This window comes from Choloepus didactylus, chromosome X (assembly GCF_015220235.1).
Source record: "Choloepus didactylus isolate mChoDid1 chromosome X, mChoDid1.pri, whole genome shotgun sequence".
NCBI lineage: Eukaryota > Metazoa > Chordata > Mammalia > Pilosa > Megalonychidae > Choloepus > Choloepus didactylus.
This window is the reverse complement of record NC_051334.1, coordinates 4,339,704-4,352,143: the sequence shown is the minus strand read 5'-3', so window position 1 is coordinate 4,352,143 and position 12,440 is coordinate 4,339,704. Positions and strand designations below refer to the sequence as shown.

The following is a 12,440-nucleotide window of genomic DNA, read 5'->3' as shown; positions in this document are numbered from 1 at the left end:
TTGCATCTATATTCATTAGGGAGATTGGCCGGTAGTTTTCCTTTTTTTGTAGCATCTTTGCCTGGTTTTGGTATTAGATTGATGTTAGCTTCATAAAATGAGTTAGGTAGTGTTCCATTTTTTTCAATGTTTTGAAAGAGTTTGAGTAAGATTGGTGTCAGTTCTTTCTGGAAAGTTTGGTAGAATTCCCCTGTGAAGCCATCTGGCCCTGGGCATTTATTTGTGGGAAGATTTTTGATGACTGATTGGATCTCTTTGCTTGTTATGGGTTAGTTGAGGTCTTCTATTTCTTCTCTGGTCAGTCTAGGTTGTTCATATGTTTCCAGGAAATTGTCCATTTCTTCTACATTATCCAGTTTGTTGCCATACAGTTGTTCATAATATCCTCTTATAATTTTTTTAATTTCTTCAGGATCTGCAGTTATGTCACCTTTTTCATTCATTATTTTGTTTATATGGGTCTTCTCTCTTTTTGATTTTGTCAGTCTAGCTAGGGGCTTGTCAATCTTGTTGATCTTCTCAAAGAACCAACTTTTGGTGATAGTTATCTTCTCTATTGTTTTTTTGTTCTCTATGTCATTTATTTCTGCTTTAATCCTTGTTATTTCTTTTCTTGTACTTGGTTTAGGATTGGTTTGCTGTTCATTTTCTAGCTTCTTCAGTTGATCCATTAGTTCTTTGATTTTGGCTCTTTCTTCCTTTTTAATATATGCGTTTAGTGCTATAAATTTCCCCCTTAGCACTGCTTTTGCTGCATCCCATAGGTTTTGGTATGTTGTGTTCTCATTTTCATTTGTCTCTATATATTTAGCAATTTCTCTTGCTATTTCTTCTTTAACCCACTGATTGTTTAGGAGTGTGTTGTTTAACCTCCAGGTATTTGTGAATTTTCTAAGTCTCTGATGGTTATTGACTTCTAATTGTATTCCATTGTGGTCAGAGAATGTGCTTTGAATAATTTCAATCTTTTTAAATTTATTGAGGCTTGTTTTATGTCCCAGCATATGATCTATTCTGGAGAAAGTTCCGTGAGCACTAGAAAAGTATGTGTATCCTGGTGATTTGGGATGTAATGTCCTGTAGATGTCTGTTAAATCTAATTCATTTATCAGATTGTTTAGGTTTTCAATTTCCTTATTGGTCTTCTGTCTGGTTGATCTATCTATAGGAGAGAGTGATGTGTTGAAGTCTCCCACAATTATTGTGGAAACATCAATTGCTTCCTTTAGTTTTGCCAGTGTTTCTCTCATGTATTTTGTGGCACCTTGATTGGGTGCATAGACATTTACGATTGTTATTTCTTCTTGCTGAATTGCCCCTTTTATTAGTATGTAGTGGCCTTCTTTGTCTCTCAAAACATCCCTGCATTTGAAGTCAATTTTATCTGAGATTAATATTGCTACACCTGCTTTCTTTTGGCTGTAGCTTGCATGAAATATTTTTTTCCATCCTTTCACTTTCAGTTTCTTTGTGTCCCTGTGTCTAAGATGAGTCTCTTGTATGCAACATATTGATGGTTCATTTTCTTTGATCCATTCTGCGAATCTATATCTTTTAATTGGGGAGTTTAATCCATTTACATTCAACGTTAAAACCGTGAAGGCATTTCTTGAATTGGCCATCTTATCCTTTGGTTTATGTTTGCCATATTTTTCCCTCTCTCTATTAATATCCTTTATTGTACCCATACCGAATCTCTTTAGTACTGAACCTTTCTCCAAGTCTCTCTGTCCTGTCTTTGTTTCTCTGTCTGTAGGGCTCTCTTTAGTATGTCCAGTAGGGCAGGTCTCTTGTTAGCAAATTCTCTCAGCATTTCTTTGTCTGTGAAAAATTTAAGCTCTCCCTCAAATTTGAAGGAGAGCTTTGCTGGATAAAGTATTCTTGGCTGGAAATTCCTCTCACTCAGAATTTTAAATATATCGTGCCACTGCCTTCTCGCCTCCATGGTGGCTGCTGAGTAGTCACTACTTAGTCTTATGCTGTTTCCTTTGTATGTGGTGAATTGCTTTTCTCTTGCTGCTTTCAGAACTTGCTCCTTCTCTTCTATGTTTGACAGTGTGATCAGTATATGTCTCGGAGTGAGTTTATTTGGATTTATTCTATTTGGAGTTCGCTGAGCATTTATGATTTGTGTATTTATGTTGTTTAGAAGATTTGGGAAGTTTTCCCCAATAATTTCTTTGAATACTCTTCCTAGACCTTTACCCTTTTCTTCCCCTTCTGGGACACCAATGAGTCTTATATTTGGACGTTTCATATTATCTATCGTATCCCTGAGGTCCATTTCGAGTTTTCCATTTTTTTCCCCATTCTTTCTTTTATGCTTTCATTTTCCATTCTGTCATCTTGCAGGTCACTGATTCGTTGTTCAACTTCCTCTAGTCTTGTACTATGAGTGTCCAGAATCTTTTTAATTTGGTCAACAGTTTCTTTAATTTCCATAAGATCATCCATTTTTTCGTTTAGTCTTGCAATGTCTTCTTTATGCTCTTCTAGGGTCTTCTTGATTTCCTTCATATCCCGTACTATGGTCTCATTGTTCATCTTTAGTTCTTTGAGTAGCTGCTCTAGGTGCTGTGTCTCTTCTGGTCTTTTGATTTGGGTGCTTGGGCTTGGGTTATCCATATCGTCTGGTTTTTTCATATGCTTTATAATTTTCTGTTGTTTTTGGCCTCTTGCCATTTGCTGAACTTGATAGGGTTCTTTTAGGGTTTGTAGACCTATTGAAGTCCTTATCTCTAATTTATCAGATCTACAGCTTCGTGGAGTACACTTTCTCTAACTAACCAGCAGGTGGCGTCCACGAGCCACCTGTTCTCCACAAGCCAGTTCTCCCCTGCTTAGCCTTTTGGTGAGTGGGGGAGTGAGTCTTGTGGGGCCCAATTGGTGTACCAAGCTTGCGTGTGTAGTTGGTGTTGCCTGCCCTGTATGTGGGGTGTGTTTCTGGGCAGTCGGGGAGGGGGGGTGGCCCTAACAATCAAATCTCCCTGATGATCCTAGAGTTTTAAAGCTGCTGCAATAGTCTAATCCTTCAGTTCAGTCCTGCCACAGTTTGTCTCTGCCACTGACCCACAAGTCTTTGGTATTGGCGTATGGCTCCTGAGACTTGCAAGTGGGCCCCTCTTCCAGGCTGTGCACCCCGGGTCCTCTGTTGAGGGATGACTGTGCTATGTCACAGGTGAGTGCCGTCCCCCCAGGGCAGTTCTGGGCTGCTGGGCTGTGTAGGGAGGCTCCCAGTCTGCTCAAATGATGGCTGAATTGGGCTTTGTTAATTCACACTGCTCCACCTTCCCAGCTCTGGGACATTCAGCTGAGGTTGCAGGGAAGGCTAATGTCCACGCCCAGTTTTGTGGTGTGTGCCTGTTATTTGAAGCACTTCCGTCACACTGGGTTGTCTGGGGCAGCTCTGGGCTATGGGGCTGGCGATGGGCAGGAGTGTTTCCTGTCCACCAGGATGATGGCTGTGAGCGGACACCCCCCTTTTCTTGGGAAGTTGTGTTGTTTAGTGAATTTTCTCAGCCACTGGATTATTGCCTTTTGTCTCAGAGCTCTCTTAGTTCTGCTCTTGACTTGACGTTCCCAAATTGCAGTTCTTTGAAGCTTTCTGTATTGGGCTTCTTAGAGTAATTGTTTTAGAAAAAGAAAAAAGGATTTAAAAAAAAAAAAAAAAAAACGGCCCTCCTCAGAGATCTAATGGGTTATTGAAATGCTAATAGACAAAGCAACCAGGGCCATTAAGGAAAGGTCCACAGGGCAGAGAGATCAGCTTTGCTTCGGGATTTGCATATGCGCCTCAAGGCCTGAGCTCCGCCCTTCCCCTTTCTGTGTTCACCAGAACTCCAAAAATCCTCTGCTTTTATTTTGGAGTTTTTCGTGTTGTTTTTTTCCTATGCCTGTCTCCTCTCTGCTGGGCTGGCTGCTCTCAGAGTCTCTGGTGTCTGGTCTCAGTCTATCTATGGTTGGAGTTTGAATCAGTAGAATGAGTTTCCGATAAGAGCAGCCACTGCAGTTTTCCCTTCTCTTTCCCGGAGCTGACAGCCCCTCCTCCCCCGGGACTGAGCCTGGCAGGGAGGGGCGCGGGTCCCCTGGCCGCAAAAACTTACAGATTTCGCTGATCTCAGCAGTTCCACGTTTTCATGAGTGTTGTATGAAGTATGCCCAAAGACAGATTGCTCTGTGGTGTCCAGTCCACGCAGTTCCTGGCTTTTTACCTACTTTCCTGGAGGAGTAACTAAAACTTACAGCTCACCAGTCTGCCATCTTGCCCCGCCTCTCCTCCCTCAGCTTTTTATTATCCAGGAATGTTTTCATCTCCCCCTCATTTTTATCCTCCAGGTGTTTGTGAATTCTCCAAGCCTCTGATGGTTATTGACTTCTATTTGTATTCCATTGTGGTCAGAGAATGTGCTTTGAGCAAATTCATTTTTTTTTTTTTTTTTAAATTTATTGAGGCTTGTTTTTATGTCCCAGCATGCGGTCCATTCTAGAGAAAGATCCGTGATCACTACAGAAGAACGTGTGTCCCGATGACCTGGGATGTAATATTCTACATATGTCTGTTAAAATTCTCTCTCTCTCTTTCTCCTTTCTTTGTTTCACTGTTGATAGGGCAGGTCTTTTATTAGCAAAATTTCTCAGCATTTGTTTGTCTGTGAAAAATTTAAGCTCTCCCTCAAATTTGAAGGAGAGTTTTGCTGGATAAAGTATTCTTGGTTGGAAATTTTTCTCTCTCAGAATTTTAAATATGTCATCCCACTGCCTTCTCACCTCCATGGTGGCTGCTGAGTAATCACTACTTAGTCTTACATTGTTTCCTTTGTATGTGGTGAATTGCTTTTCTCTTGCTGTTTCCAGAACTTGCTCCTTCTAGTGAGTATTTGACAGTCTGATGAGAATATGTCTTGGAGTGCGTTTATTTGGATTTATTCTATTTGGAGTTTACTGGGCATTTATGCTTTGTGTATTTATATTGTGTAGAAGGTTTGGGAAGTTTTCCCCAACAATTTCTTTGAATCTTCTTTCTAGACCTTTACCCTTTTCTTCCCCTTCTGGGACACCAATGAGTCTTAAATTTGGATGTTTTATTTTATCTATCGTATCCTGAGATCTGTTTCGATTTTTTTCCCTATTCTTTCTTTTGTTCTTTCATTTTCTGTTCTGTGGTCCTTCAGGAGGCCGAGTTGTTGTTCATCTTCCTCTAATCTTGTATTATGAGTATCTGGAGTCTTTTAAATTTGGCCTACAGTTTCTTTAATTTCCATAAGATCTTCTATTTTTTTATTTACTCTTGCTGTTTCTTCTTTATGCTCTTCTAGGGTCTTCTTTATGTGCTTTATATCCTGTGCCATGCTCTTGTTGCCTGTCTGTAGTTCTTTGATTAATTGCGCCAAGTACCGTGTGTCTTCTGATCTTTTGATTTGGGTATTTAGGTTTGGGTTCTCCATATCGTCTGGTTTTATCACATGCTTTAAGATTTTCTGTTGTTTTTGGCCTCTTGGCATTTGCTTTACTTGATCTCTAATTTGTCAGAACTGCAGCTTGGTGGTGTACAGTTTCTCTAACTAACCAGCAGATGGCATCTGTGAGTCACCTATTCCTCTCAAGACAGTTCTTCCCAACTTTGTCTTTGTGGTGTGTGGGGATCTGACTCTTATGGGGTTCAATTGGTGCACTAAATTTGTGTATGTTGTTGGTGCTGTCTGCCCTGAATGTGGGGTGTGTGTCTGAGCGGTTAGGGAGGGAGAGCAGCTGTAAAAATCAAACCTCTCAGGTGTTCCTGGAGATTTAAGGCTGTTGCAAGAGTCTAAGCCTTCATTTCAGTCTTGCCGCTGAACCACAAGTCCTTGGTATTGGTGTAGGTTCCCTGGGATTTCTGAGTGGTTCCCCCTTCCCTACCGTGCTCTTCCAGGACCTCTGCTGAGGGAGAGAGGGCTGCACCACGTCACAAGTGTGTGCTGGCCTCCAGGGAAGCCCTGGGACGCCGGGCCATGCAGGGGCGTTCCCAGCCCACTTCAAAGATGGTTGAATGGTATGCATTAACTTCCCCCTTTTCGCACAGCTGCGCCCTCCCAGCTTTGGGACAATCAGCCGTGGGTGTATTAAAGGCCCCTGTCCACGGCGGATATTGTGGCATGTGTGCGGTGTTGCGGGAAAGATTCCCTGTAACACTGGGTTTATTAGTGCGGCTCTGGGCTGTGGGTCCTTCCCGGGCAGCAGTGTCCCCAGCCCTTGGGGGAGATGGCTGCAAGTGGTGCAGTTTTTGTCTCCTTTTGGCTCCCCTTTGCTTCCCTGGCCTCAAGACAATCAGCAGGAGGTGTGGGAAGGGGTATCCTCCATGCCAGACACCGAGGCGTTAGCCCAGCATGCTCCCGCCATGCTTCGCCGCGTAGTTCTCCCCGTTGTATCCACAGCCGCTCCCGGGTTTTTTTTTTTTTTAAAGAACCAGTCTGGCTCCAAATGCCAACCCACTGTTTCCCCACACCACAGCACGGCCGAGAGACTTTCAGCCGACTCACTCACTTGTTTCAGAATGCAGACTCCTGGTTTCACCAAATGCACAGTCCCTGTAGATTTAGCAGACCTTGTCTGGCTGGTGCTACTCTGGAACTGATGTTCTGGGTCACTTTCTCGTTTTTATCTAGTATTTTTCACGGAGGTGTTTTTTTTGTCTTGTGTCACCTAGCTGACATCTTAGGTTCTTCTCAACATTAAGTTTTGTTTTTTAAAATTTCTAACTTTTAATTTTATAATATCTGATAGAAAAGTTTTGTTTAGATTTTTTTTCTTAATTGTCTTTTGTTAATTTCATGAAAGGCTTTATGAAGTCAAGGTATTGACAGAGGCAGCAACAGCTTTATTTGTATTTAGGATAAAAACATGGATTTGCAAATATAGGTAAACTAAAATTTATACCTTCACCTCATGGCAGTTTTAAGGGTGTTACTATGGTTTATATTGTTTTAGAAGATAAATTTTTTTTGTGGTGAATAAGAATGATGGAGATCCTTTTGATAATGTTAACCATTTATTTCTATTTTGAAGATGTCTAAAATGTATAAAAGTACTTTGAGACAAACATCTCCATTACATTACAGTGTGTTAAGCAGCTTTCCCTTTGGTATGGTATGCTTCTGTTCTAATTTTACTTCTTTAGATATTAAGAGTGATGTTTAATCCTTCGGTATACTTTGTGCTAAAAGTTCACCAGGGAGACTTTAACAAATAAATACTTAGCTTCCATTCAAAGAGATTCTGATTCACTTGATCAGCAATGTGGTTTGCTGTTTGTTATTTTGTTAAATGTTCTCCTCAGTAATTTGCTTTTACCTTTTAATTCCATCTTCATGTGCCTGTTTTAAGCTGATAGAATTAGTTTATCTTTCATGTCTTTCCATGGATCTTTGGGCATTGGGTACCTATCATGGAATTAAAAATGTCGAAAGCCAAAAGCATTAATTTTAACTGTGTGATACATCCCAAAGTAAGAGTTCTCCTCAGGTGCTTGGAATTCAGTGTTTCTGAAAATTTAGTGATACGTTGAGAAGAAATTTGAAAATTTATCATATTATACAACAGCCTTAGAAAATTTTATTCTCTATCATTTTTGTTCCTCCAGGGACTTGAAATTGATTGAACTAATTTCCTAGATTTTTAAAAATCTTTTTATATGTATGTGTGAGATTCAGCCATTGGTGTATATATTTGAATTGCTATAGATCAGTTTTTTGTTACATTGGGTAATTTAGGTGGGAGGCCACAAAATGATATGGTCTCTGAAATATCACACTTTTCTGAGGGTGGGGGGAGTGGGCAACTTGTTACGAGTTTAAAACTCTGTAATACAGGTTTTAAAATTGAACATAATTTGACTAAGAATTATTTTCCACTTTTCAGCATTATCTGCTTATCAGAGATACTACAGTTTGCAATCTGACTACTGGAAGGTTAGTACACCATTGTATGGCAATTTTTTTTTTCTTTTCTTGTGGGTAGACTATACTAGAATTCAACGGTTGTCTATTAATTAAAACAGGCATTGATTCTAGAGGGAACATTGAAAGCCGAGAAAGTATGAGCTATTTTGTGTAAAGTATTTTATTCTTAGTTTCTTTTTATTCATTTTCTAAACTATGGTAAACTACTCGTTACTTAAAAATCTTTTAAATCGTTTTTAATGCTATTTTATTGAGATATATTCACATACCATAGAAAGTATCTGAAGTATACTTTCACAGTATAATCAGATGGTTGTGCATAGAGTCTCCTGACCAAATTTAGAACATTTTCATTACTCCAGAAAAGAAACGAAAGTAAAAAAGAAAACCCAAATTCTCCCATACTCTTCATCCCCATATATTATTGACCCATAGTGTTGATGTGGTATATTTTGTTATTGTTGATTAAAGAGTATTGAAATATTGTTAACTACAGTTTGTAGTTTGCAGTAGGTACATTTTTTCCCGTATACCCCTTGTGTCTATTTGCTAAAGCCCCTGGAATGTGAAATACCAAAAGTGGATTGGCTTTTAGAATGGGAGTTTATTAGTTCACAAATTTGCAGCTCTAAGGTGATAAAAGTGTCCATACTAAGGCATCAACAAGAGTATACCTTCATTGAAGAAAGGCCAATGGTGTCCCAAACACCTCTGTCAGCTGGGAAAGCACATGGCTGTTGTCTGCTGGTCCTTTGCTCCTGGGTTGTATTGCTTTTAGCTTCTGATCCCAGTGGCTTTTCTTAAAGCATGTGTGGGTTCTCATTTAGCTTCTCAGGCAAACTCTGGGTTTATTCTCTTAGCTTAGCATCTCTATGTCTGTGTCTGCTCTGAGCTTGCTCTTTTTCTCTTAGTTTCTTAAGGACACCGGTAAACTAATTTAAGACCCACTTCTCCATGGAAATAACTATAATCAAAAGCTCCTACCCACAAGAGGTCTGCCCCCACAATAATGGATTAAACGATCCTAGTCTTTTATGGGTATCTAACAGATTCAAACCAGCACACACCTCTAATATTAATTCCTTATAATAGTGTCGTACATCTGCTCTAGTTGATGAAACAACTTTTTTATATTTGTACAGTGTATCATGGTCATTGTCCACCACAAGTTTCACTGTCTTATACATTCTCATGCTTCAACCTCCAACTTCTTTTCTGGTGACATGCATGACTTTAAACATCCCCTTTCTACCACACTCACTCACTGTCCAGCGCTGTTAATAATTCTCACAATAATGTGTTACTGTAGCCTCTGTCCATTTCCAGATGTTTAAGTTCACCCCAGTTAAACATTCTGTACATTTTAAGCAATGCTCACCGTTCTTTAACCTCATTCTGTATCCTGGTAATCTGTATTCTATATTTTAAGACTGAGAGTTTACATAGTGTAATTACTTCTTATCAGTGAGATCATAAAATGTTGTGGAATTTAATGACACTGAGTACAGTGTTGCATTACTAGTATTATTATATAATTCCAGAATGTTTTTACCACCCAAAATAGAAACTCATACCCATTAAGTAATAACTTCCTTTCTGCCCTTCCCTCAGACCTTGGTGTAACCACTATTCTACCTCTCTGTGAATTTCCTTATTTTTAAGTATTTCTTAAAGAGAAATCATGCAGTATGTGACCTGTTGTGTCTGGTTTATTTCAGTGAACATGAAGGCAGCAAGATACGTTTGTGTTGTAGCATGCATCAGTACTTTATTCCTGTAAAAGGCTGAATAACATTCCACTCTTTGTAGATTCCACATTTTGTTTGTCCACTCATCTGTTGATGGATACTTGTGTTGCTTTCCCTTTTCAGCTATTGTGAATAATGCTGCTATGAATATTGGTGAACAAATACTGTTTGAGTCTCTGTTTACAATTCTTTTGGATATATACCTTAAAGGGGGATTGCTGGGTCATATGATAATTCTCTCTCCAACCTTTTGAGGAGCTGACAAACTGATTTCCACTGTATTTGTATCATTTTACAATCCCACCAGTAATGTGTGAGGGTCCCTGTTTTACTTTATCTTTGTTAATACTTGTCGTTTTACTTGTGTGTGTGTATTTTTGTAATAGCTATTCATGTGGGTGTGACGTTCAATCTTTGTGATTTTTATTTGCATTTCTTTCATGGTTAATGCTGCTGAGCATTTTTTTATGTTCTTATTGGCTACTTGAATAACTTCTTTGGAAAAATGTCTATTCAAGTCCATTGCCCACTTAATTTTATTATATTTTTGTTATACAGTTATGGAAATTCTGCCTATATTCTAGATATTAAAAGTTGTTCAGATATCTGTTTCCAGATATTTTCTACTGTTCTGTCAGTTGTCTTTTTTTCTTCTTTTGCTCTTCTTTTTGGTATAAAATTTAAGAATCCATTGGCTAATAAAATGCCCTGAAGGTATTTCCAACTTAATTCTTTAGCGTGTGGAAAGTCAGTTTTCCCAGGACCATTTGTTGGAAGATTTTTTTTCAAGGTAAAGTGTCATGTTTATTGAAATATTCAATGTATTTCTCAACCATTTAACATGTGAAAATGTTTTTATTAGGTTTCTTTATTTTGTTTTTAATGTGCCACAGATGACTTCTTTTAAATACATTTTTTACTTTAAAATTTAACGTATACAGAATGCTGGTAACTTTAAAAATAGAATATAACAAATAGAGAGCAAATTTAAAAAAATGTTATGGGTTCTAGTTCTACAATTTTAGTTATTTCTTTATTGTGATGTTTAACGTGTGTGTGTGAGATTACTTTCAAAGTATGATTTAACAGGTAGTTATATAGGTAACTTCAAAGAATATTATGGGTTACAGTTCCACAGTTTCACTTTTTCCTTTCTATCATAATACCCTAGAATCTAAAAATATATCTATCTGTTTATATAAAGAATTCAGTATTTGTAATCCTTTGTTAAATCCTATCTTGCCTGTTGCTCCTTCCTGAAGAGGGGAAAAACATAAATAAAAGTACAGGCTTTTGAGGACAGCTGAGCTCAGAATACTGGAAAAGGTCTGTGTCCCAAGAAAAGGTACCTACAGAACTGGGTACCAACTCTGATTCTTGAATGGTGAACTGTGATGCTGAGGACTGGCTCTGAAAAGGGGATTTCTTTCTTTTTTCTTTCATTCTAAGGAGTAGGCGTTCTCAGTTTTCAGCAGGGACTCAGTCAAGGGTGGAGTTAAGATGGTCAGAATGTCAATGGAAAAAGTCAAGTGTAGGAGATAATTCTGCAAAGTGCTTATCTCCTCTAACAAAGGGAGGGGTGGGGCCCAGGAAAAAGGGAAAACAAAACAGAAACAGCTTAAGCTTGGCTTCTAACACCCTTGGTTCCTGGCTGGGAAAGACTCTACTTGAAATTAAAGGTACCACACCTCTTTACTCTGGTGGGGAATTGCAGGTAGACAAGTACCACCTGCTGGGAAGGATCGGAAAAGCAGAGAGTCTAGAGGCCTCACAGGAAAAGTCTGACAACCTGCTACATCCCACCATCAGGGACACCTGACACTGAATACACTCTCCTCCTGAGACCTGGTCTGGGAAAATCTGATTGGGGTAATCAAGGAACTCAGATTCCTAGACAACAAAAAATTAACAAATATCACTAAGAAAAATAAAGATATGGCCCAAAGGAACACACTTAAACAGTTCTAAAGAGACACACTGAACAAAAATGCCTGTGAGTAAAGCTGAAAGAGGAGTACTAAGGGCAAAATGACACCAGAGGGAAAGATAGATAATAAAGATGGAAACTGTATAGCTTAGTGAAACCTAGAGTAGTCAGTGATGGTTACTAAATGTACAGAAATAAAAATGTTGTTACATGTGGGAGAACAAATGAATTTCAACCTTGGAAGGTGTTGAAAAGGGATGGTATTGGGGAAAAATATAATCAAAGCAAACTGGTGTCTATCGTTAACAGTAGCATTGTAATATGCTTCCATTAAATGTAACAAAGGCAATATACGAAAGCTAAATGTCTATGAGAGGGGATATAAGGGAAGGGTATGGGATTCATGGTAGTGATGTTGGTGCCTGACATTATTATTGTATTGCATAATATGGTATTTTAATTTATTTAAAAATTTCTTTGGAAGTAATGAATATGTTCAAGTGCTGATTATGGTGATGAATGCACAACTATATGATGATACTGTGAACAGTTGTACATTGTGGATAATTGTATGATATGTGAATATATCTAAAATTTCAGGGAAAATATAAATATGGATAAAAATGATGGAAAAAACATGGAGAGAGTGATGTACCCATTTACTGTTGGTGGGGAGATAGAATGGTGTAGCCTTTCTTGAGGACAGGGTGGTGTTTCCACAAGAAGCTAGGGATGTAGGTGCTATAAGGTCGTGCAACTTCATTATGAGGTATATACTTGGAAGATCTGAGAGCAGGGCCATGAATGGACATCTGCTCACTGGTGTTTATG

At 38.8% G+C, this 12,440-nt stretch overlaps 1 protein-coding gene across 9 annotated transcripts in view; it reads left to right on the top strand.

Moving 5' to 3' along the window:
- Nucleotides 1-12,440, top strand: part of LOC119522025 (lysine-specific demethylase 6A-like) — a 355,987-nt gene that overhangs the window by 134,643 nt on the left and 208,904 nt on the right. For all 9 annotated transcript variants that reach the window (XM_037820746.1, XM_037820751.1, XM_037820749.1 and 6 more), the window contains exon 4: nt 7,894-7,943. In XM_037820746.1, the coding sequence (XP_037676674.1) occupies nt 7,894-7,943 (50 nt within the window). The remainder of the gene's footprint in view (nt 1-7,893; nt 7,944-12,440) is intronic.